The sequence below is a fragment of the Micropterus dolomieu genome, linkage group LG04 (genome assembly GCF_021292245.1).
Source record: "Micropterus dolomieu isolate WLL.071019.BEF.003 ecotype Adirondacks linkage group LG04, ASM2129224v1, whole genome shotgun sequence".
In the NCBI taxonomy this organism is placed as follows: Eukaryota; Metazoa; Chordata; class Actinopteri; order Centrarchiformes; family Centrarchidae; genus Micropterus; species Micropterus dolomieu.
The window spans coordinates 6,494,933-6,521,688 of NC_060153.1; the positions used below are offsets into that span (position 1 = coordinate 6,494,933).

Below are 26,756 nucleotides of genomic sequence, written 5' to 3' on the forward strand. Positions count from 1 at the left end.
AACCAACATTTTCGCATGGTTAGGTTGCAAATGTTGATCACCTTGAGGTCGATGCATGTGTGGTTGTCAGCAATGTGGGGCCAAAGCCATACTGTGTTTATGGTGCATCCAGTGCTCATTGCTGTAGGGGGTGGGGGTGTTCATCCTTAAAGCCATGAGTGAAGTGCAAGGCTTGAATTATTCATCCTAAGCACGCACTGGTGAATTAAAGGTAAAGTGATAGCACATGGCAGTGCCTTCCTTGGCTCGCTGCTGCATTTTTAAAGTGTGGACTGGCACTCAAATGTCAAAATGTTAACATTGTCTTCCCCCTAAAACTGTTACACTTATCTCAGGGACCGGATAAAGGACATTAGATATGGAGTTTGAATAATTCAGGATGATGGTTTGGGATTGAATTTTAATCAAATTGCCACTTCCCTACTTCTATCCCAGTGCTATCTCCCTGTGCTTGAAACTTGAAATGCTGTGAATGATGAATGATGCAATACTATCGTGTTGCAAATGGGAGACAGAATATTTGTTCGCTCACTGAACTGTGCATGCTTCTGCTTGTTACATTCGTAGGAAGAGATTTTGCTTTATAGGTTGAACATTAAGGAACAAAAGAAAAGTAAATTCCGGTGAAAAGGTGACTGTACTGCAGAATCCCGGTAGGAAGAAGTGCACTGCTGTCATTTCCTGTAAGGTCCTTTTTTTAACATTTGATTTGGAAACTGCTTCCTAAGCAGACTGTTGAAAGGGACTGAGATTTAACCATCCTCCGTGTCACTCCCTAATCAGTCCCACACCTCACACCCACTCATTCTCTGTAAATAATTCAGAACAGCCTTTTGCCTGCTCCAGAGAAGAGCGTACGCACAATGATAATGGAGGATAGCTGGGGACAGTAAGAATCGCTGCCGATGCACATTTCAGAAGTCCAGAAAGTTGAAACATCTTTAGCTACACTATCGTTTTAAATGTGGACATGTTCAGCTAAAGATTAGCTTCATGTTTATCTATGCAAATGATCACAAGCCCAGATGAAACATCACTGAAATAAAGAGTCTGTAGCAGGTGAAAACTAAATGGGAATGTGGTGCCATATATCTAATTTAAGCAAATTGTCAAATTGTAAATACTAAAGAAGAATTATTTTCAGTGTGAGCCAAAAGGGTCAGTATTTTAAAATAAAGAATGACTTTTTTTAGTAGCCAGCTTTTTTTAAAGACTTTCTTTTTAAGGTCAACTTTAGGGCAACAACTAACTGTTACCTTTATTGTTGATTAATCTGTGCATTATTTTCTTGGTGAATGGATTAGTTGTTTTGTTTATAAAATGTCACAGAGGAGAAATTCACATTTGAGAAGCTGGAATCAGAGAATTTTGACTTTTAATTTCTTAACACTGATTAATCGAATATCAAAATTATGGGTGATGAATTTAATAGTTGACAACTAATTGATATACATAGTTACAGCTCTAGTCAACTTCTTAACGTAATGATGGATACAAAAGATGAGTTGAAGTAACTGACCTTTTCTGTGATGGGTTTTTGTGGTTTGAGATTATAGCTCACTGCTGTATTTGGGATATTGGGCAGGGGGTCTGCAAATAAATCAGCTGTTTTGTGTTTTCCAGTACTATGCTTTGAGCCCGCTCTGTGCTTGTATTTGTAAAACTAAGTGGAACAGGAAAATATGGATGTTGATGTGAGGATCTGTGTCATCCCTTTGAGGGGTGTGGTTGACACTTTCTCAGTCCCTCATGCTTTGGAGATCTTGTTGAAAACAGGAAATCCACGTTTGTCCCTGTGTTGGGGAAGCAGGAAGTTGTGACTTTACCGGACCTCTTTTTTTTTTCTGTGGCCTGGTGCCTAGAGATGAGTTCTGATGATAGAAAAATCTTTTTTTTGTATTTATTTAATTTAATTGTATTAAGACTGATCAATACTGCCTCATCACATCCCAGATTTAACCTATGAGAATCAACTTTACTGATAAAATAACTTTGCCAGTAAGTACGTGCTGATGCATTCAGTAGTTTCAGTAATGAGAAATAATCCACAATTTGCCTTTTCTTAGGTGACTGATATTAGTTGCAGTTCTGCTTGAGTTTTCAGTCTTTGCCCACTAGAGTGCAGCCCACTCAGAGAAAATTTCCTGTCTGCAGGCTCAGTCATGAGGATTGTTTTGTTTAAATTGTTTTTAACAGAAACTGGATAGATTACCTTTATATGGCAGGATGAAAACTTTAAGACAAACACTGAAGATGCACTTTTTGATATACTGTCCTATTTTATCAGTGTTTTTCCTTTCAGTGTTTTTGGGGCTTCAGGATAATTAAGGACATAATTTGCAAGCCCACTTAAATGTATCAACCACTAATTGGTTTGAAGAGATTAATGGCACCATTTTAATTATCACACATTTGCCACTTGATTAACCACTGAAATACAAATCCTATTGCTCTTTTAGACTGTGTTGTTTGTTGCTTGGAGGTTTACACACTGCAGATTAGATAAGTAATTTATCTTGGTGAAGTTCTGCTAACGCTAGCTTTGTCCATTAGACATTGGTTATAACAGTCTACCTTTAATGTCTCATTAGTGGCTTCACCATGAATGAAGAGCATGATATAGATTTACTTGACAGACAGCCGTTGCAGCACAATTAGCTTTATACATTGAACGAGGTCATGACCTTTTAAAATGTTAAATCAAGGATATAGAGGTGGGTAAACCTTTTCTATTCTGCAGAAAAAGAGTGAAGTGATTGGCTTTTTAAGTGAGTACATCATAAGATGTGGTAAGGGTGGGCAATATGAACAGGATATTTCATAAAGGTCTTTCTTTTCTTCTTTTACCACAGCCATTTAAAAACGTCTACTTATATGCTGCCAAGTTTTTGTGCGTGTTTAAAGTAGAAATTATCCCAATTTGTACCACATAACTAGGTATGAAGCATCTAAACTGATAATAAAGAGACCAGGTACCGAATCAGCAGTCATCCCAATTTAGTTGTTGAATTAATTTTGCATGGTTGAAAAGCCTTGGAAAATAAATTTTATCTTTCAGTAATAAAGAATAATAGCAGGTTTTTGGTACGGCCTGTACAGGCATTCCCCCCTGTGACACCCTGTGGGGTCATGAGTGGGTGTGGCCTCTCTCTCTCTCCTCTTGTAGAGGAAGAGCTGATCGCAGTAACTCTAGGCACCTGGGCTAATTGCCCTGTAGAGTATTTGTAACTCTGTCTTCTAATTCTGCAGGAGGCTGCTGTCAAGACCAGGTCAGAACTCCCTGCGGCTGGCTCCTCGATTTCTCCTTTAGTTTGGTTTTCGACTCTTACTTTGTGATATTTATCTTGTTTTTGCATACTACAACATCTTCACACATATACGTTCATGCAACAGTCATCCTGCCCAGACACCACTGAAACCACAGACTACATACCTCATACTTTGATTATATTAGTTTGAAATACCTCTTAATTTGGTTAACTTTGGTTTAAATAAACATATTTTGTTAAACTTTTACCATGGTGTGTCTCCCTTTTGTTGTGGCCTTTTGAGCCAGGTCATAACAACGTATCATAAAAGAATAATTAAGGATAAAGATGTTTTGGTATTTGGAAACCAAATTAATGATGTATTTGTAGTAGTGCTACAGTAGTTTTATTTGAACTACAAAATCTTTAGCTGCATGCTGAGAATTTTGAAAAGCACCTTTAACTTGGATAAGTTAAAACATTTCCTGGCACAAGGTGTTTACATGTGGGGAAATTCAGGGACAAAAGTTATGCTTAAATTTTATTTAAACAAATCCCTAGCTTTTACTGAAAATAGTATTTGAAAGCTGTCTATGAAAACCAACAACAGTAAATAGTTTAAAGAATAGATTAGAGGGTATTAAAGAAAGCATCACATTGCTTTCAACACACATCTTTGTGTTTGTAGCCTCAGCTTCTGATTGAAAACTTAGTACTCTCAGGCCTGCTTAGCTCCACTGTAAACCATGTTAAGTTTTAGTAAAGGCTGCTTGAGGCATCATATTGCCTTCCTTTTCTCACTTTGTACCAGATTGGCCCTTAATTCTATCAATCCATGGACTGTCTGCAGTGTTAACATAGACCTTCCACCTTTTTGTTTCAGGAATAATCAGTCACTAAACTAAATATTCTTTGTTGGCATTTTGTTTTCAATATGAAAAACCTCAAAGACGGCTAAAAGTCTTAAATGCTATACCTGTGTTGATCCTAATAATGGTCATTATGTGAATGTTGTAAAAATGCGTTGCATCATCTTGAAAATGAAGGGATGAGGCGTAATAATGACACATTTCACACAGACAACCGTGACACAGCTTTTTTTTGAGCCGCACTGTGATTGTTTGCGGTGAGATGAGTGAAGTTATGACTTGGTTTTTGGTTGAAGTGAAATTTTAAGTTCTAAAAGCTGCAGTGGCCTTCACGTTGCTCTTTTGTTTTACATCAGCCGTTGAGATGCATGTCAAAATGTATTTTATGGCCTTTTAATTAGACAGTCTATGTATTCATGACATGGAGGTTGCGGTGGTAATAGCATTATATTGACTTTGCGTATTGCACTTCTTGTAAACTCATCAACAGTTTTGTCCAATGCCTGATTTATCTCATTGAGCACAAGAAACAACGCAGATTGTTATAGAGCACACTGTATTGATCAATAAAGCTTTTGTTCAGTTAATGCAGTGCTGAATATTAGTTGTATGGACGCACTGCAGAATTTAGAAAAAGGTTTTTGTTTTGTTTTTTTCTTCAAAGGACAAATAATAAAGTGAAATTAATGCCATATTATATGCCAGTCTAGCCAGCTCACTGGGGTTTGACACCTCCTATAGCTGCTGCGTGTAAGCCTTGTGTCGTTACCTCTTCCTGTGAAACCCTCTGCTATGGTGCAGTGAGTCTCCGCTTTATGGATCAATACTGAGGTAGTGAGCTGACACAGTGAAAAGCAATATTCATAAATAATAAATAGGGCACCCTTTCACCCTGTTCTGTCTTTTTGGCCAAGAACGGAACAAAACCGTAAACATGATGCTTTCTTTTTGCTTATGGAGCATTGTGATTTCAGATAACACACTTTGTCACTGCGCTGGCTTAATGTTAGCTGTTGCATGAATTATGTGAAGGCTGGACTTTTTTAATGCCCCTTTTCTATGCCCTTGTTCTATTTTGACAAAGTTACTTTCCTTTTATAAATCGTTTGTGATGGTGGTAGATGGAAGAGGTCTCTGTGTTTGCTGTGTTCCATTTCCCTCCTGATGTGCTGTTTGTTCCTGGGAGATGGCGGTTGCAATGAATCACAGTGAGGTGTCACCTTTAGTAGCACTTCTATCAACAGCACAAAGATGTGCCAGAGAGTGAGCACGGAGAACAGCTTTAAGTGGTTCATTATTACCCTTTTCACCGCCTTTTATGTTGTCCGCAATTGGCAGTCGGTCACAGCTGCACGCCAAAGCTGATGCACTTCACCCAAATAAACGAATGGAGCAATAACAGTTGTTGTCAGTTTTGCAATATCCTCCTGAAAAGAGACTAATGGCAGTCGATTTTAGAGTGGATCTCTTTGCGTCATTTAACCCAGACAGTATGTTGAATACTGAACAGGGTGGATGGCCCAGGTGCAAACCCCTTAAAGGTGTATTCAAACATCAAGCCAATTTTAGAACCTGCGGATTTGCATATAAACTCGATGTAAAAACATTAGTGGGCGTTAATAGATTTGCTGTGAGCAGGGCAAACGACAAGGTGTGTCTGCACAAGATGAAAATGTTTCAATTTATCCCGATGCTTTATGATTCCACTTCTTAATTGTACAGAGACCAGAAGTAAAAGGCTAGCACTGATGGGGAAAATAACAAAGAGCTGGATATCAGACTGAGTTTTCAGCCACACTAGGTCACTGAATAGGTTGCAAGATAGTTACAGCTAATGTTTGTACAGTCTATTCATTGTCTTTTTGGGGCAAATAAACTCTGACTACAAAAACAAGTTGTTAAATTTACATGTATAAATTGATAGGGACAAGGGTAAAAACGCTTGGGGTGGAGGAGGATGATACTGCTGCTGCACACACATCGGATGCATACCAGTGAGGCGATCATCTCAGCACAGCCACAACAGCACCTGCCTGGTTTAAATCAAAGTTTAATCAAACTCCCACAGTCTTTATTTAAAATTTTAAAGGACCCCCTGAAACTTGATTAATGAAGCTGTTTGTAAACCTACTCATGGCAGAGTCAGCCCATGTGGTTCACTCCATCTCACGCCAAAATATAAAGAGGTTGATGATGAGGAAGAAAAAATGAGGCGACCTGTTGCTTTACCTACCAAGTTCCTGCTACCTGTGTGGAAGGTCAGTTCTGATTATTTAGAAATACAAAACCTAACACTTAAATCTTTGAAAATCTAAGTCTCTACTTTAAAACAAATATTACTTTCAATATAATTAGATTGCTTTATAATTGGTTCTGTGTTGTACTCAGGGACACTTTGACATATGGGCAGGAGATGGTGCAGGTCAAACCGCCAACCCTGTGATCAGCGGACAACCCCCTCCAACTCCTGGGCCGCAGCCGCTCCATGCAATAGGGCTGCAATTTATTTTTATTATTGATTCATCTGCCTATTGTTTTCTTGTTTATTAGATTAATCGCTTTGTCTATGAAATGTAAGTTAAGTTAAAATAGTTAAGTATGTCCATTATAAGTTACATAGTTTGTGATTGCAGTCCAAACTTTACTATCATACAACGCAGAGGTTTTAAAACTGTGAGGTGAAATTCACTTCAAACTATGTATTCCTTCTCAGATTTGTGATATTGGGCTTTATAAGTAAAATTGACTTGACTAGAGTGAAAACTCCTCAAAATTGTGATACACAGGCATAATACACATTTTTAGATACAGTGTGATTTAGGGGATATTTTCTCTGATCTGGGTCATGGATAAACATCCAAAAATTGATTGGATATCACAGATAAAAGATGCTCCCAGAAATTGATCTTGTGCTTACACTTTTAAATAGAAGTAATCCATCAATAATTGTCCATACACCCATGTGAACATTACAAACAGATACTGCTCATTTTGGGCTACTTTTAATGTTGCTAGTTTGCCAAAATGTAAACAAATATAAGTCAAAATTTCATCAAATCCTCACATTCGAGAAGCTGGTACTCGTATTGTTGCCATTTTTATTTTTACATATTAAATTACAAACAAAAATATTGATTAAAAACTAATAATTATCACATTAGCTGCCAATTATTTTTCTGTTGACCAACTAATCATTTAATCAATGTGCCGTTTCAGCAGTAAATGTCAGTATCTCTGTATTTTAAGAAATTGCAGTATATAATTAGCACTGGATGCAATAATATAGTATCTTATTTTGATCCCTGTTGATTCTTCTTTATTAGTTGATGATTTTTTTAAAGTATTTTTTTTTTTCTCCACCAATGTGTGGGGGGTTATTCTAGTTGGTTAGTGTCAGCTAGTCTTTTGCAACATCTGCATAGCCTTTACCATTTTTTATTGTCTTTGTATCAGAAGTGAAGGCAATGATTTTGATGTTTTATAATGTGTGTGTGTGTGTGTGTGTGTGTGTGTGTGTGCTATTAAAAGCAAGCTGCTGCCGTTCCTGTAACAGGGGACCCATCTCACTTTTTTTTCAACCTATCTTTGCCTTTCCATTATTACACCCCCTCCCTCCCTCGAGGACTCACAGCTTCATCAGCTCTAGTAACAGTTGACCCTTCGTTACGCCCCTGAATACGCAGCTGGCCAATCACAGTGCAGTATAGGACTCTCTCCAATTGAGGTCTGACATTTTCATGGCTGCGCTCCATTGACTCGTATGCAAAAAGAGTTTTCTAGCTTTCTTTTGCAGTATTTTCCCAAGATATGGTCAAAGCTGTTCTGGGGCACTTGTAATAATGCTGCCCAGAGAGGTAGAAAGAAGTATGATTTATTTCCAACACAAATCCAGAAAAAAGTAGGCTGTGGATTGTTCCAAATGTAATAATAATAATAATAATAATAATAATCCTTATTTGTAGAGCACTTTTCAAAAACAAGTTACAAAGTGCTTTAACAAGTGTAAAGAATAAAATTAAAGTAATAAAGTAAAGTAAAGTAAGTAAAGTAATATTAGTTAGCTAAAGCTAGCTAACTTACTACTGAATGTAATGTTATATAACCATGCTGTTCTGCTTTTTAATGATTGTAATAGTGAAGAGAGACCTACCCAGCTGTACAGGAACACCGTTGATCCTTAATATCATTGCCCTCTTTCTCAATGGCCAGGTAAGGTGGCTCACTTTTAGGTTACTCTGTGATCAGTAGGCTTTAGCTTCTGTCTTTGTTTTTCATGTCAGTCTGAATTAAACCTTCAAATGCACAATGCAACTGCAAAACTGTCTGCTTCTTTCTGAGGTCGTTTTTACCAAAAATTAGACAATATTTATCCAGAGAGTACAGTAATAGACAGTGGCAATGCCGTGATAAAAGTCCAACAGGTCCGACAGTTTGTCGGACTTAGCAACAGTAACTAAGGGGGGTGTAGCTTAGCGAAGGGTAAATTAGCTTCTGCAACGAATAATGTTCATGTCGTCCCTGTGCGTCACTACAATCTACATGTGCTCACTACATCTGCGATGATGTGAGCAGTGAATATGCAGTCTCACTGAAGCTGGGACAGATGTTGACACACAAGGGAGTTAAAACTAATACACTTTTATTACAGTTCTTTGAACTGGCACTTATCACAGACATGCAGACTGTGTCATAATGTTGTGATAATGTACTGTATCTAGTTGCTCTACTGAAATTTTAATAACTCTAAATTACTGTGATAGAGCTTAATAAGTGTGTGTTTATTAACCACTTTCCTTTTCAGTTCAGTAAGAACTCAGTAAGAGAAGATCAGCTGCGTCTTGACCGCAGTGACAGATTATTACCATAATATTCCTGTCTGCTCTGTTATTGTCTCCTAAATGGTTACGCTGAATCCCTCCCCCACCGCATCCAGACTGTAACCTGCTTATCAGTCCTTCTGGTGCGTACAGAGGGTTTTATTTTTCATAATATTCTGTCCACTGCTTCCTCAATTAATGGAGCTCCAATGTCATATGAGGGAAGCACTTTTATCGGCAAGTTGGAGGAGCTCGGTCTGAGTGGTTTACCGCTGAAGCTGCTGTGTGTGTGTGTGAGAGAGATTGATTCTGTGTGTGTTGGGGGGGGGGGGTACAGTGGTGGCAGCAGCGTTGACGGGGATAGCATCCTCATTGCACAGCAGCCGAAGGCAGTGGAGGGAGTGGAACTAAACGGATGGAGATTGTGGGAGACAGAGGAGTAGTGGCCGACATTGCAGCCTGAGTGTTACATGCAATATCAGAAGGTGTTTTGTGGATGGGAGTGCATTTGGCAAACGGGGAAGATACTGCAGGAGGCGTGTGCTGTTCAGAGATAGAAGTACAGCGTCGGGAGTGGAGTAAGTGGGAAGCAATCACGAGGGAAATGGACCGACAAACTGTACTTCCCAACTCAAGTGCCCCCATGGTGGATTAAGGTGAACGTCGGCATCTGTATTATGTTGACTGTAGAGAAAACCAACCTGATGTCAGCGACAGAGTACCTGTGGATCAACCCCATGTGGAATACATTACAGAAAAGGAATCAGCTGTGAGGACAACTGAGGGAATTCAGCAAGGACCAGGAAGTGGCTGCTGCTTGTCCCCCCCCCCCCATACACGTCTTTAAAACCCAGAACAGTCAGGCTACTAATGAGCAAGTCGATGTGTGGCTGTGGCTGCAGCATCATCTCCTCTCTGATGAAGAGACTGGGCCGCACAGCTTGCTGCTCAGATCTCTTCTCCAGCCATACTTCAGAACAGCTGCAGCGACTGGCCACTGGCTGCCCACCTCAACCAAAGGTAACAATGCACCAGCGCCCACTGACACAGCCACATCTGTGTCTCCGCGCCTCCTGATGAGAAAGCTGTATGCTTTTTATATGTTATCAGGAAACACATGGGCCCTGACAGCATACTGCGGAAAGCACAGCGTGCAAAGTACACTGTCCATGTTTATCTGCTTTGGTTGTCCGAACCGATTTCTCAGGTATAAGAACTGTGCTACCAGGGAGAGCGGCGCCGTAATTGATTCTTTAATGGAACCAGGTGATTTACTGGCTGCATTGCTGCCTTGACAACAGTGGACTTGCTTTCAGCTGACAGAGTCATTTAAATGGATGCCTTCAGACTGCCTGTGGTTAACAGTGAGTGCTGCCCCTCATCAATTGGAGAAAAGGCTTTTCCTAATGGAACAAATAAAAGCCAAACAAGATTGTGTGTGCGTCTGAGTGCTTGTGTGCACATGCCAGTGTGTTTTGAATCGGACTGTGACTTCTGTCTCATGGCTGTAGCTTCTAGAGTTCCCTCTGTTACATTGTTTGTTATGCACATGACATACATCTTTTAATAGTTGGCCAGATTTTAAGTCCCTTCCAAAGTCCTCCTGGCAGTAGGCCATTCTCACAGTAGAAGAGATTGATTGTCTTTAGTTTCTAAGAAGATTTATGCTCTCATGAGTAATGATAGAAATTCACAAAGGAAACTGTTGTGGTATTATTGGGCTGTTGCATGGCAACAATTTAAATGAAAAAGAGATCATGAGTGACAGTGTTAGAGGAGGCGTAGTGCTTATAGACAAAACCTTAATGTCACTTTTCTGTTGAACAGAATTCATTGTTTTCCTCCTGAGGATGTTTTGTCACAGAATGAAGGACTTGGATGTGGAAAAATGTTGTCCCTCTGTCAGGCGGCACAGGGATTGAGGTTTCACTTTCTTCCTCTGAAGACATGGCACCAGCTCTAAATAGAGCCATCGATTAATAGCTTCAGCACTGAATTGGAGACACTAAGGTCTCAACAAATGCAGTGTATTCAGGATTTCTAAACTTTCTGTAGGAATCCTGGAAAACAATTTGGAATATTATATATTTATATTATATATATATATATATATATATATTTTTTTTTTTTTAATATATTATATTTTTAATTGCAAAAGTCAAAATCCTCATAAATGAGTTTTTGTGTCACATGTTGCAGTTATTCAGGAGGCAGTAATGAGACAGCACAATGTGTCCGTCAGCTTTAAAACACTTAATTGATTTGTTCGGTCTTCACTTCAGTCCCACTGTTAATATTTGAAAATGTAAGTAGAGCCACTTTAATACATCCACTGCTCAATCTATATATCTGTTAGTATGTGCTTTGTGAACAGACAATATTTTCTCCACTCTGTCCCGCTGTTCTATTAAGGTCACATTGCTGTGATTTATTGCTTCCATTTGGGGGGTGTTCAGCTCAGTCCTCTTATTTTCTTTCCTTATTCTCAAAAGGATTTATTTGCGAGCTGTATCCAGTAGCCTTGAAATGATAGGCTTGAGCCTCTTTTAAGTCAGGTTTCATCTTTTTCAAAGCTGGAAGTCATTGTCGCACGTTAACCCCCTAGGATCTCAGTTTTTGCAATCCATCATCAAACACATAATCTCATCATAAGTATAGTATTCATGAACTTGAATGATATAAAATGGTTATTTTTAATAGGTACCTGACTTTTGAGATATTCGACCACCAACTTCACTGATTTACAAAATTCACTAAATTATTGTGCAAGAAAAATGCTCTACATGGTGGTCAGTCATTTGTTTATGCAAATGAACTTGTCAAAAATAAAAACTGTGCATTCAGAACGACGAGTTAAACATTTATAAAGTTTGCTGTAGTGCCTCAACCTTTTTTTAATGTTCCACCTCCTCCAGGCTGTGATTGGTTGGTTAACGAAAAGTGTCTTTGACGAGCAACTAACCCACATGGCTGCATGAAAGGCTCCGATCCCACTGCGGAGATTAGCATGCAGGCGAGAACGGGAACAGGTGAGCGTCATGTAGTCCCCAGAGAACCTGATTTAGAGAGGGCACAGGAGTGAACCGGTGCCGATGTAGGTACCAGATGTGCTCGGGTGGTCTGGAGCGAGTTCAATCTCAAAACGTTTTGCACCGGTTAGCAAAATTTTCGGATTGAACGACATGTTTCCTTGCAACGTTGCGCAAAGGGCTTCCAGGTATGTTATCTCCCGTTTGGTGGGCGTGTCTCGTGTTACCCTATCAGCTGCGACAAGTTTGTAAACACAACAGTGTTAAAAAGGCAGGAAAATTCAGTGCGCTTGCGTACACAGCAAGGTGTTCAGGGAACCACCGTTTCCATTGAAATAAAACAACAAAAAATGTTTTGCTACTTTTTGTCTGCTCTGAACTCGCCTGCTGGTAACGTCCGCCCGAGCACATCTGGTACCTACACCGGTAAGCCAAAGAGTAAAATGTAAAAGTGACAGTACCGGTGAATACCAGCACATTCAAGCATAAATGGCTTTAATATTGTGAGAAATAACGGGAAGTCATTAGCGCGAGCTTCGTAACTGAGCATTCAGGTGTAGTTAAACCATAAAGTCTGAGTTAAACCAACGCAGCAGCTGGTTTATAAATCCAGCGCCAGCTGCATGTGTAAAACACAGCGGCTGTGGATGAGGAGAGTTGACTGCTGGAAAAAAAGACGTCGTATTTAAGTTTATGTTCTGCTTGTTCAACAGTTGTTTGATAAATGGCTATTAAAACACAGAGGATTAGAAAGTTTTTTTTTTTTTTTTTTCAATTCTGATCATTTTGGCGCTGAGGATTTTCCTTTGGCGCTCCCTAAAACCTCTTTGGGGGGCACCAAAAATTTCTCTATGCAGGAAAAACCCTGAGAAATAAGAAGGGGAATTTTTCACACCCCATTAAACCATACTTTAATGACAAAAACCCTTTACTGGAAATAGTGGTGGTGACGGATGTTACATAAAGTTTGTTCTGTTGCCTAGACTTACACTTTTGAAACAATTTAAGGAAATTGTAAAATTTTACTAAGATGTCAGCTGTGTGGTGGGGTGGGGCAGGTTAGTTGCTGCTTTGATGCTGTTCATAGAAAGTTAATGCACCTGTTCCCTGCCCATCATAGCATGTAGAGACCTTTGTCCAAATCCACCAACGAAGTACACTCTCGATGAAGTTTCGTCATGTTGAGTCTCTATATAAGGCTAAAGTGAAGTCTGTGTGTGCCACATCTGTGACTTTATCTGTGAAGTGCCAACTTGGCACCACCCACTGAAGAAATCCCAAGCCATTCCCATGAGCAGCTACACCAGGGGCTTACAAATGTAAGTTCAAAATTCAGTCACTTAATTTTTAGCTTTGTTTTGTAATCCCCCAACTCCTGGGAGATATATTTTGCTTTGTAGTTGCTAAACGCTCTACCATGTTCACCAGGTAGTCGCTAATCTTGTCTGTCTCTTGTTTGGTGTTGGGCAGGTAGCATGTAGTGTGATTTTCCTAAAACATAGCTGCATGTTCTGTCTGAAAAACAAAGATTGACTAGAGCAGAATTTGTGGATTGGAAAACAGTCCAAGGAGCTGAGGGACCTGCTAACTTAGTGATTGTTCCAGTGCATTGACACAATAGCCAGAAGCCCCTTTTAAGTCAGGTTTCATTTTCTTCAAAGTTGGAAATCAGTGTCACACATTAGCCCCCCCAGGATCTCAGTTTTTGCAATCCATCACACACATTATCTCATCATAAGTATAGTGAATTAAATGATTGATGGTAAAATGGGTATTATTAAAGATATCTTACTTTTTAGATATTCAACCATCTGGCAACCAAGCTAACATGATCAGTAGAACAAGAAGTTAAATAAATAAAACAAACTATTTAAGTAGTATTTTTGACTCCAAACCAAGCGCTTGTCTTTGTGATCATAATCCCAGAAGGTGGAAAATGTGTCTAATTTTCTGTTTGTGCTCTCAGAGGCTCTCTATCTCCTGGGCATATGTGTCACCCATTTGCTTCAGGAGACACAAATTCACACCTGCCCTCCTCAGCTTCCCAAGGCTATTTTTGTCCACTTTGTAGCTCGTGCAGGACTAAGAATAGAAACCGATGAATGAGACTTGTGCATGCAATACGCAATGTGCCAAGTCTTTGTTCACTGCAAGTGTGGCTGGAGTTTCATCTTTGTGCTTGCTGCCCCCAAAACACCAATTCAAACACTTTATAAGCTTTACAGAAGAACAATTGTCATAATTTCACAAGCTGCTATTCTGAAACATATTTCTGTTTTCCATTTAAAAGGGCATTAGAGTCGAGGTACGATTGAAGGGCGAATGATTACATTTTTAGGACAGCTCATGGCCAGTAAATCAATCAGAACTCTGTTACGTTTGTCTTGATTCATCAGCAACACATTTTTATTGTGCGTCAATCTCTCTCATCCTGTTTGCACTGCTCACAATTGTTTGAACAACAATAACAACATACACATTTCATGCTGTGTTTAGGAAACTAATTACGGAACCTCGGTCGTTCCGGTAAAAGGCAGGGACAACTTTAGCTATTCATAGCCTTCCTCTTCTGAGCTTACAGCAATGAACTGGCAGTCCCGAGGGAGGCTGTGCAATCTGAGATAGGTCTAATGCTTCCCACCACAGTACCAGGACCGTACAGCAAAGACGGGGAGAAGCCTTACAAAGGGACCAGTGACTTTTTCTTCAAGGTCAAAGCAATTGATTTTCCCTGAGGAGGATAAAGTATGTGAGCCTCCCCAAAATATCTCATCTCGTATGTAGTGCATCAAGGAGATTTGAGACTCTGGTCTGGTCATAGTTGATTCTTAATTTGTCACAGTTAAGATTAGCTAGAGACCTTATGTGGGCATTTAAACATTCCATTGGCACATTTTAAAAGATACATTAGCTAAGATTATGTTCAATTCAACAGACAAAAATAAACTCCTCACTAATATGTGTGACCAGTAGTGAACCTCTGACCTTTTTTGCCTGATAGTGAACTACCAAATGCAACTAGTGTATAAATCATCTGAATAAAAGCTTCTGCCCAGAAAAATAGTTGTTTTAACCATTAAGAATTCAACTGTAACAATAGAACACCAGTTTTGGCCCCTTTTTATATTTATTCTGGATTAATCTGGATTAATTTGACCATCATATGGGCTTTAATTATGATGTACAAGAGTTATGTGACAGGAAGTCCATGTGTGTTCAACTACAGTGATGTTTTAACTGCCTTTTAGTACGCTGTTGTTGAAATGCTTTTTATGTCTTGCAGATTTATTTATTTGGTCTTGCTAAATATAAATGTAATTGCTAAATAATTTAAGTTGTTTAATCTATGTCTAAATCTAAATTGGTGCCCTTGCAGTTTCACATGTATTGGTGGAAGGGATTGATACTAAAAAGCCATAAAGCAGCAGTAGGGATTACTTTTAAAAATAACTTTTTGTCATATTTGCTAAAACTGTCACTATGTTCTGACAGTAAGATCCTCTGGTTCCTCCTATTGCTCCTAATGCCATTTGCAAGAATCCACTGTTCCTGAGTCAAAACAACCAATCAGAGCCAGGAGGTGTCTATAACGCGGGGGCCAATCACTGCTCATGCAAACAATGCGCAGCTCCCCTCCTCGTGCATGCTCTCACTCAGTCAAGTTCAGTATCTTCATAAGTGCACGACTTCAGAGGTTTTGCAAACACAATGGCCGAGAAACGACTACCAGCAATGAAAGAACTGTCCATCCCTCCTTGCCATCAACAGTGTACAGTGTAAAACCTGTGTGTGACCGGGGTCTAAGTGAGATTCTTGCCGTGGTGAGTGTGTCCTATGAGGGATGAGGTTTTGCAGGCCAACTGGCTCCTTCTGCTGCCGTAGGAACATGTGGGTTTGGTGGGTGGGGCTTTGCAGAGTGCAGCAGAGAGATGTAGAAGGTTTTGCATCTTCTGTTCACTTGTTACCGACTGCTGCTTTGAGGATGGAACTGCTTTGCATGCTACCTACTCAGCCCACTACCACTTGGACCTGATAGATCCATGAGTCACACATCCCACTTACCTTTATTCACAAAAGCCTTTCTTGCCACTTAAATGTTGTGTCAGTGGAATAAAGTGTGTATGTAAGTTGATTCACTTTTGAGTACTATAAATTGTGTGTTTCAGCGTGTTTCTTGGTTTCAGAATTCGTAGATACACATATTACTAAAAGACTAAAGCAAAGATGATACAATGCTACAAGATACAAGAGTTTTCTCCGAACTTTTGAATTTTTTACCTTCTAAAAGCCAGTTGTTCAGAAAAATCACAGAGATCTGCAAGTGAATGTTTGGCACCTGCACTGTGAAACGATGGAAACATGACGTGATAATTATCGCAATATAATTTTCCTCAATAACAATATACTAAATGTTCAATATATCGTCAGTAAATATTTGCTTTAGTTCATTTGAATCACGGACAAATTAGCACTTATATTTTTTTTTTAAATATTTATTTTGTTGAGAAAAAGAGGCCTGAAAATTTTTTTTCAAAGGTGTTATTATGCTCATTTTCAGGTTCAAACTCCTGTTTAGGAGATACCAGAACAGGTTTACATAGTTTAATTTTCAAAAAACACCATATTTCATACTGCACATTGCTGCAGCTCCTCTTTTCACCCTGTGTTGAAGGCTTCGTTTTAGCTATGGAGTGATACATCTTGTCTCTAAATGATCTTTTGTTGGGAGTTGCACATGCGCAGTTCTTAGTTAAAGACTACTAGCCAATCAGAAACAGAGAACGGCGGGTATGACAAAAGACTGTAAACAGCTTTGATTCAGCTGTAGGCTACATGGACTGGAGCAAGAGTTTCAGAGTGGTGAGTTATTAATCTGTAACAAAAGTATTTTTCATCCATAAAATTTTAACTGAGCTCTGTCTCTACATCACAGTAACAACTTCATGTCCACTGACTGCCTGGAGGGTAGCTAGTGTTTGGAAGGGAGATGAGAGGTGTGTGCTGCAGCTCAGTGTTTTTCCATTGGTGTTTTTAAGGGGTGTGTCGGACCAGTCACTTGGCGAGCGTTATATGAGGCGCATTTAGCTTTCTTCCCTGTGACGTCAGAAGGATGAAAGGGAAGCGGCTGAACTACAAACGAGCTGTTTTCAGGCAGTTCAGAGCAGAGTTTTCTGTGGGAGATTGGAACTCCCTTTGGGGTGGACTTTGGGCTTTTTCACTTTGCACAAAAAAGGTATATAACTCAATAAAGGAGAGGGGAAAAGCCAAAAAGCATAATACCATCTCTTTAACTAATCATATTTGTTGAAAACAGATTTTATCATAACAGTTTTGAATGTTCCACCTCAGATTTGTGAAGTGATCCACTGTTTGGCATCAAGTTCATTCTGACCATAAAGAAAAGTTTAACCACACAATTAACCATCTGGTTTCTTCAATTTTCACTTGAAAAAATCAGCCTTTAAAGTTGAAAGAAATGATTTGACATATATCTTGATAATAATCGATATCGAATCACAATAAATCCAGTATCGATAAAACAAATTTTACAATTTTTGTGAATGCTATTTGCATAAGCCAGAGTAAAAGTTTGGTGTTTGAACATCTCCACTCACAGTTAAGACGTTATGTATATAAGAGTTGTAATCACACAGTAATCTGAGTTTATGTATCTGATTTGCTATTTGGAGTGAAAAGCACAATCGGCGAATCCCTAGTTGTTGAATGTAACAGTGGGGTCAAATCTTTTCAACTGGCATGGCTGATGTTCAGACTGCACTTTCCTCACCCGTTGGCTATGGCAGAGGTCACTAATAGGCGGACCGCGGTCCCGATACAGACCCAGCCGCTGTCCTCTCCGGTCCCATTTAGTATTGAGAATTACTACATTGTGACACAGCGTTTCTTTTTTTAACCCGCGCAGCTTTTCTAGCATTTACTGTACTGGTTTAGCGGCCCAGGAAACTCACAGACCAATCGCATGTGCTCCAGTTGTCTCATGTGATGCTGCTCAGCCATTCAAATCTGTGCATTCCGATAAGCATTGCGAGTCTGCGAGTGAGATACACCGGAGACGTTTTGGAAACACACAGGGAGAGAGGAGGCGAAAGAGAAGAGATTTCACATGGCTTTTAATCAAGAATGTACAGATTCTTACATATACATTCTTCCCACGGGCTGTTCAAAACCAGAATACCTCTTATACCTCACATTTCTCACTGAACAAGAGAAAGTAGGAAAGTGGTAGCTCTATAAGAGGGAATGAAAGAGAAGGCATTACAACTGTTCATTTGTTAAGATGTGTTGAGTTTTTATTATAAAATTGGTTAAGACTACACTTCATAACTTTTTATTTATTTTTTTCTGAAATTAAGCATTTTATTTTACTTAAATTTAGAATATATTATAAGAGTAGTTATTATTTATTATCCCTCCAGTTTGATATGAAAACTGAATATTGTTGAAATATTGTCAGTTGTTGACTAAAAACATATGTTAATACAACTATATGTTATGGCACTGAATGATAACGCAACTAAGTCGTTAGGATGTTCCGGACCTTTGCTTCGGGAAATTTTCTCTAACTGGACCTCTTTGAATTCTAATTGAATACCCCTGGTCTATGGTTTGACTACATAGGAATGTGTTGCTGCATCATATTGTGCAGTCAGGTGCATGGAAATGTGAGGACATATGGACTGAAAGAAAGTTCAGCTCAAGAGAGTTGATGCTTTGATGGTGATAGATTAGCGCTATTGCTTTGAGTTGTCTGCCCTGCTGTGTCTGTGACACAGCGTCGAAAGGGAAAATCTGTCTCATTGTAGATAAAGCTCTGGTGTCTGTCTTTCAGTTCTACATATAGTTCGAGACATTTCAGAAGCAAGCGTTGTGACTTGTGTATTTAATCAGTAGGTTTGCCATCATAAACTGGTGAATGCATAGCAGCAACACAGCGGATTTAGAAGATAAACATGTCTTTCGTTTTTCCGACCTTGTAGACAACATAAATCTTATAGACAATTGTTGAACTCGCTTCTGGTACATTTAAGCCATGTTTTGCTTTTGTATTTGACAGATTGGACTTTTGTTTATTGGCTTTGTTGGATGCTGGAACACTAGTAGCTCTCAAGGCTGCCCATCCAACGCTGTGTGATCTGAAGCCAAACACAATCACTCCCACCTTTTTTCCTTGTCTGCTGCTGAGCAGTAATGTTTAATTCAGGGACAAGAATAGAAAATGAAGAAGCATTTTCACACTTTTGTAGGAAAGAAAGCAATTGAGGATGCATTTTTTTGTGTATGTAATGATGTCCAATAATTCTTTCTCTTTAGCAGTTTGATTTATGCTTTTTAATGTGGACAGAAAAAAAACAATTATCATATGTTGATCATCTGTCTCTTATGTCCTTTTTTGTGTGTCACTGCAGAATGTCAAGCCCTTCTCCTCCTCAGACAGCCTAGCGAAGGTTCAGGAGGTAGCAAGCTGGCTTTTGGAAATGAACCAGGATCTGCTGTCGGGGGGCAGCAGCAGCAGGCGGAGTCGGGGGCCGGGGGGTCCGGCAGTGCGAGGTAACGCCTCCTCCACGGCCCGGGCACCTCAGCAGGCGGCAGAGGAGGGTGATGAGGATGAGCACATGAACCGGGTAGTAGAGGAGGAAGAGCGAAGAGTAAGGCCAACAGACATTCAACAAATTTTATTATAGGCACATGGAAGTGTTTGAAATATAGTATATAAGATGTATTGGATCAGATCAAGTCAAATAATTGTGGAAATTTGCTGTAGACCTGCGCTGTGCCAAGAAACTTTTAGGAAAGTAAGCTGTGCAGATAAAAGCGCAACAGATGGAAATTTTCATCATAATTTTTTTTGTGCAACCTTTTGAGGCGTCGCAGGTTGATGGAGAGAGAGAACAACCATGGGCGGCGAGTGAATCGGGAGCCAGCAACGGCCCTCGGGGAGAGGAGGAAGGGGAGGAAGACGAAGAGGGCCCTCCAAATGAAGTGAACGGAGGAGAGAAAGGAGCACGATGGGTGTGGGGGCCAGAGCAGAGGCGGCAGCGAGGCGAGGAGGAGGAGGAGGAGGATGAGGGAGAGGAGGAGAACAACAACAGCAGCAGTCATCAAGAGGAGGAGGAGGCGGAGGAGAGGACAGAGGGAGGGGAGGAGCAGGGAAGGGAGGAAGAGGAGAGGGAAGAGGGCGAGGAGGAAGAGGAGGAGGATGAGGACGAGGAAGAGATGGACCAAGACAGTGATGACTTTGAACATTCTGCGGAGAGTGGGAGAGAGGAGGAAGAGGAGGAGGAGGAGGATGAGGAAGGGCTGCGGTCTCCCTCTCTCAGGAACAATGTGTCTGCCCCCAATAACAACCTGGACTCCAGTTGTACACACCAAAGCTCTTCCAACAAGAAGGTAAGCACAGCTGTTGTTTGTTGAGCTGTTTTCATTGGAACTACTGTGCCTTCTGAAGAAATAGTCCCTATGTAAACACTTGACAGTGAGTTTTTGAGTTAACAGGGACTCTGGTTTCTGAATGAGAGTTTGCTGTTGAGGTTTAAAAATGTTGTTTTCAATACTATGGCCACTACAAACAAAATTGCTTTCACCTCATTTGCATTAGAGTAAAGGCAGATATCTAAGAGACCCATGCCCAATACAACATGGCTAGATCCCCGCTAGACTTAAGACAGAAAATATGTAATTTAGGTGAACTGACCCTTTAGGGGGACTTCTGCAGCAGGCATAGGAGTTTCATCAGAAGTTGCCCACAGGCAGTGTTTGGTGATTATCACATTATTGCTGTGAGAACAATGTACTGCAATGTTAGAACATGGTTTATATTTAAAACAACAGCTCCCTCTCTTGGCATAAATATGTTACTGCACTGCACAGCCCCGCAGTGACCCGTTAACAGGCATTGACCAAATCTTCCTAGTGGAAGGATTAGGATATTAAAACAACATTATATATTTGACAAAGCACATACAGACAAATAGGTCAGCAGAGAAGATATCACTGCAGCTGAGAATTAAACAAAGACCTGGAGTGAGGAGCGCTTCAGAGTGGGAGGAAAGGGTGAAAGACATATGTAGTTTTCTTTCTGCTCCGTCACATTTCCACTTGGTCATGTGACATTTGTTGCTGCTCTTCCCGTCTTGTCCTGATCCTGTCACATTCTTTTCCAATCTTTTTGATCGCTCCTGAGTGAATGTTGAGGATTACAGGAACTTCAAAATCCTGGTTAAGTGAGTGCAAGAGGCAGAATTTGTTAAAGTGATGCGTTAATGTTGAGACTCTCCCCATCTGAAGGCGACTGAAAACATGACGAATGTAGCCCCCCAACTTCTAAACAGTGGTCACCTATATCTTTTTATGGAATGTGTTTGTCCTGTTGGGGGTTGGTCTCTTCCACGGTGACAGTGCCCCCATCCACAGGTCGTTACAAAATGGTATGTAAATCATATGCTATGATCTTCACAGTTACCAGATTTCAACCAAACTAAACTTCTATGGAGATGGTGGACTGATCATGCTCCACCCCCAACATCAAACTACAAGGGAATATGTTTTGGAAGAATAGTGTCAGCCTTAGCCCCATCCGTCTGCTGCGTGATAAAAACAGTTCTCAAGTTGCAGCTCTGTTCTGTGATCTAAATAAAGCTGGTCGCCGGTGGTTACCTGGAAAGGAAGCATATTTGCAACTTAAAACTTCAGATGGTTCACCCAGATGGTTAGAAGGAGTCTTTGAGCATCCTGGAAGTGCCTCCAAATCAATGGAAAGTGTTGTTAAATGACCTTCTGGGTTTTTCCAACATCAACATGAGTATTTGCATTTCAGGGATACTGATGCTTTCAACTGTGAGTCAAATATAACACTGAGGCTAGTAGAATCCATCCCAAGTAGACTTGAAGCTGTCAAGGCAGCTCAGTGTGGTCACTGGACGTGAAGATAAGAGCTGAAACATATCACAACATTTTGAATGGAAAAATCATATATAGCACGTCACACTGCTGTCATCAGTGCCAAAACTCAAGCAAATGCACAGAAGAGGCACCGGATAAATCCTGAATTACACCAATGATCACCAGTGTCAATTAAGCAGCCGCACTGCATAGTTATAACTGCAAAATGCCTGGATAAACCAATTAACAATGATCACAATCACAAGTAAAAAATGCATAGTCCTTCTTTGCATCTTGTTTCACCAATTTAATCACACGCTGAATTCCAGCGCCATTTAGTTTGTGCAAATTTTGACAGAGGAGTAACAGCACAGTATGAAATAATTATAGCTTAACAGTCTCGCTGTAAATACTTCATTCATGTGTAGAGTGTAGAGATGCCTGTTTGAGGACACGTTAGAACTCCAAGCACGTTCATGCCTCACTATTTAATCGCTGAGTGAAACGGAGTAGATCTTGGTGTTCAGGAGACACGTGTAAGATATGTCAGATCTTTCCTCAGCGACAGAACTAATCTCCTCGGTTCAGAAGGCTTACGACTGTTAGAGAGGTCTTCACAACGCCTGTATTTAAAGGAGGAGAGTGCAGCAAGATGCTATCTAGAAGCTAGGGATGACATTCATAATTTTCAGTGTGTTGGCAGCACACTGACATAGATTTTGACAAGAGCAAACAAATAAAATAAAGGCCTGACATACCTTAATATTGGCTGATGACTCATTTGTCATATCTGTATATATGAAACCCCCAAAAATGATTACGACAATCCTTCGTGACCTTTAAAGACTAACTACCCGTGCAATTGTGCATTATGTTATTCTCTTGCTAAATCTGTATTTGCACCCCCTTAATCCAGTATTTCTCCCGTTTTAGTTTTGACCTTTATCCACATTATAGTTTTTTGTTTCCAAAGTAATACTATTGGCATAAATTTGTATTATGTGTAATTTAACAATGCTCAAAAGAAAAATGTTTTATACTATCATGTTGTACATTCTCCTTAATGCACCAGAGATAATACACGCATCTCAACAGACAGTAGTGACTAAAGCCGTGACAGATTTGTCATCAGCACTGTGGTCTCATGATCAGTATGCTGCTCCTTCTGACAACAGTTTATTGCTGTTGAAGAACTTGTGCCTCCGTTTCCTGTATTATGTCATACCTGTGGTCTCAATAAAGAGCGACATGACAACTGCATGTCATATTATGTGGGTCTGAGCCTTTGATGGAAATGTTACCCTTGCTTTTATTGGCATCAGTGTAGCAGTTAGTCTCTATCTGACACAGCTGTCAGGTAGGTTTGTCAGACTCTTAGTCACTGTAGTGGGACAGCTGGCTTTGATGTTGAACATATACATTTTTTTTAGCTGTGGGTCTCGTATGCTTGGAATTAGGAGTGGTGTAGAAAGAGCAGATCGACATTTAGCTTTAGCTCAGGTAAGAAATGTAAAACTCTGTAAATAGATTTTACATTTCATTGTCGCAAAAGTCAGATGTATTTATTATTTATGTACTGTAGCTGTCTTTGGGAGGGTTGTTGTGTTCTGATTGGTTAGAAAACTAAAATAACTTAGGAAACCTCACTTTATGCTTTTATTTTTGTTAGATCTGTCCCTTGATTTCTGTGTGTGCAAATGAATTAAGACCTTTGAGGCTTCCAAAAAGCATAGGTTTACAAAGTGCTGTACAGAATAGAAACAGAAAATAGGGATTGGTGAAAAGGTACTCGACTAATAATAATAAAACAGTTGTATGTAATGTGAAAGTGGCCAGATCAGCTTAGATTTGAAAAAATATTCTGCCATTGTGAAATAACTGTATTCCAAATTTTAAGGTTTGCAAATGTATTATGTGTCCTATAGTTTTGAGTAGTGAGACAGCAAGGGCTGCAACTAATGATTATTTTCATTACTGATAATTTCCTGGATTAATTAGAAAAAAGTGTTTTTATGTTTCATTCAACCAAAACCTAATGATATATTTAGATTACAATCATATCCAGCAGAGAAAAGCAGAAAATCCTAACAAATGATTAACTGAAACTAGGTCATATTCTTCATTTTTGCTTTATAAGCGAATTCAGCGATGTCTAATTTGTGTCAGTTTTGGAGTCCTTGATGTAAAAAAGTTTGAGACCACTGATATAAATAACCAAATCAATTAATTTGTGCCTTTTATCCGTACTTCGATTTGTTACTCAGAATTACCAGTAGCTGCTTTCAATTAATGAGCTGCTCATTAGTGTGCAAATTAGTGTATGATGATAATCCTATCATCATACACTAATTAAACATGTGTTCCCGGATTCCAGGTGCTGTTGACTCAGGACACCAGAAATGCTTCACCTCCTCTTCTTACTTGACACTCTTGTCTTTTGACCTCATGCCAGCAGGGTGATACTCTGGGTCATGCTCTTCATTTAACCTTTTAAATTCTTAAGAGCCTCATGAATTAGCATTTAAATCACATATTAACATCCCTGCAAAGATATTCCTGAGCTGAATCAAAAATTCATTCGGTTTACATTTTGAGCAGATGTCTTTCTGTTCAAAGGTACTAAAAAGAGCATGCATCACATGTGTTTAATGACAGGATATATGGTGTTGGGTTATCATGAGGCTTGCAGCCGTTGGGCTGAAGCAGGTGTTGATAACTGCATATTGTGCCACATACATTAGTCACTGGAAAGGAAGGTTATTTGACATTAGCTGATGGGGGGGAAAATGTTTAGGGTTATTTAAGGTAAGTGTTAAAGGTTATAACAAAATGATCTGAGGAGTCGAGTGTGTGTGTGTATATATATGTGTATATATATGTGTGTGTGTGTATATGTATGTATATATATATATATATATATATATATATATATAAATAATGTGTGTGTATATAAAAAAGTATAATTCCAACCCTAATGGAAATTACTTCAACTTCTTAGATTCTTTCATAGATTTTAAAAAGAAGAAACAACATTTGTAATATTTATAATGACCACATACTGTGATTTAATATTCAGAGGGGAAAAGTGTCGTACAGTATCTGAAGTTTGAAACTAGCTAATATATAGACCATTGAAACAGACCTACTACTATTGTAGCTACTTAGATTTTAAACCTTTTATACTGCTCAGCTTCAGACAAAATGACACGCAAGCTTGAAACTAACATTTTTCACAGATTTTTTACATAGAAATTTTTAAAAATATAACTTTGCTAACCATAGCCACATCTCCTAAAAGTCTTTAAAATTGAATTAAGTTATATTAATCTGATTAACTTTTTTTAAAATACGTGATAAGAATAAACAGGGGCATATTGTGCCCATTTTAGGCTCCCTACAGTACACTGCTGCCTGTCCATCTTGGAATTAATTTTAACATATCACTCATTACTAATGACTAAGGCATTAAGCGATCATACAGGATTAGAAGTCTTATAATGACTCATCACAGACCTTTGGTGGCAAATGGTTCTGCAGAGCTACGATAAGGCAAAGTGGGAGGGCACGATGTGGTCTGAGTTCACTGACGGAGTATAACATTGACATCAACGCTGGCTGAATATAGCATTTATCTATTTAGATTTAAAGAATATAGGAAAATTTTAATTTTGCTGATATGTTGCGTACATTTTGTCTTGACTAAACAACTAATTACTGTACTTTTTCATCGTCGCACTACAGCCATCGAGGTAGTTATGCTGATAAATGAATGGGAAGAAAGAGCAGTCAACCCACCCGGATTCGAAACCGGGTCTACGGGGTACCAAACATGCAACTTGACCGCAACGGCAAAGAGCCAGGCTTGTTGGTATGGCAGTCACAGCACATACTCAACTGTAGTGACGGTGGTCCGTCACACTACCCTCCCCTTCGGTAGACGCCCCATTGCACTTCACGCATACAGGCTTCTGTCACAACTCCCGCCAATTGTACTTCTCCCATCTCAGGGTGCCCCCACCCACTAGTGCTTTACCCATCTCTGGGGTCCCTCACACACACAGGGGTCCACCAACCCTGGGGGTCCCTCGTACGCATCACACACTGGGTACGCCTCAGACAATTTCACGGCAAGCCATCCCACTTCACAGCGCATACTCAAACGTAGTGACGGTGGTCCGTCACACTCTGTATCAGCCATAGTTGCTCAAATGTCCTTGTTCCTTCTTTTTTTATCGGTCTTATCAGATTTTCAAAGCTGCCCATATGAGAATGGATGGCTTTGTGAATAGTAGGTGAAAGGACATTTAAAGAGAGAGGACAACCCCTCATTCTAGAGCTTGTGGGTTAATGGGTTTGGGGACACTGAAATGTGCAAGGTTGAAATATGTTTTTGTTCCTGGCGTTCCTTCTCTGTTGCTACAGCCATAGAAAAAGTAAGCTTCATGGCATTGAGCAGTATGTCTCTGAACTGTAGGAAAAATTAACTGCACCTTCAACTTGTGACGTGAACGGCACTGCAGAATGTTCAACATGTGAGAAGTTTTCATGTGTTACTGTTTTAGATGGGAATGAGCAGCTAAACTGTTTTACTGTAGCAAACTTCGACAATTTGAAGTACAGTCAGTGAAACACTTTGTTTTCATTCATTGCAATTAATTAAATGTTTTCCCAAAGAAAAGGCAGCCTGCTTATTGTAGGTGGCGGTTCCCACACACTGGCTTTGTCACACAGACAGACATGAACCAGAAAGAACTAGTGTTTTCATCCTCCCACAGGATAGCAACTAGTATGAGTTGCTACTAATATACATTGACGACAATTTGTTTGAATTTGAAATTTCGTCATTATATACTAATAATAATAAAAAGTAATTGCCAGGGTATCGTTCCCCCC

The 26,756-nt window shown here is 39.7% G+C and overlaps 1 protein-coding gene across 1 annotated transcript in view; it reads left to right on the forward strand.

Annotated features, from left to right (window-relative positions):
* Window positions 1-26,756, forward strand: part of fbxw7 (F-box and WD repeat domain containing 7) — a 116,745-nt gene that overhangs the window by 24,272 nt on the left and 65,717 nt on the right. The window contains exons 4-5 of the mRNA XM_046047215.1: window positions 19,391-19,630; window positions 19,848-20,372. Of these exons, the coding sequence (XP_045903171.1) occupies window positions 19,391-19,630; window positions 19,848-20,372 (765 nt within the window). The remainder of the gene's footprint in view (window positions 1-19,390; window positions 19,631-19,847; window positions 20,373-26,756) is intronic.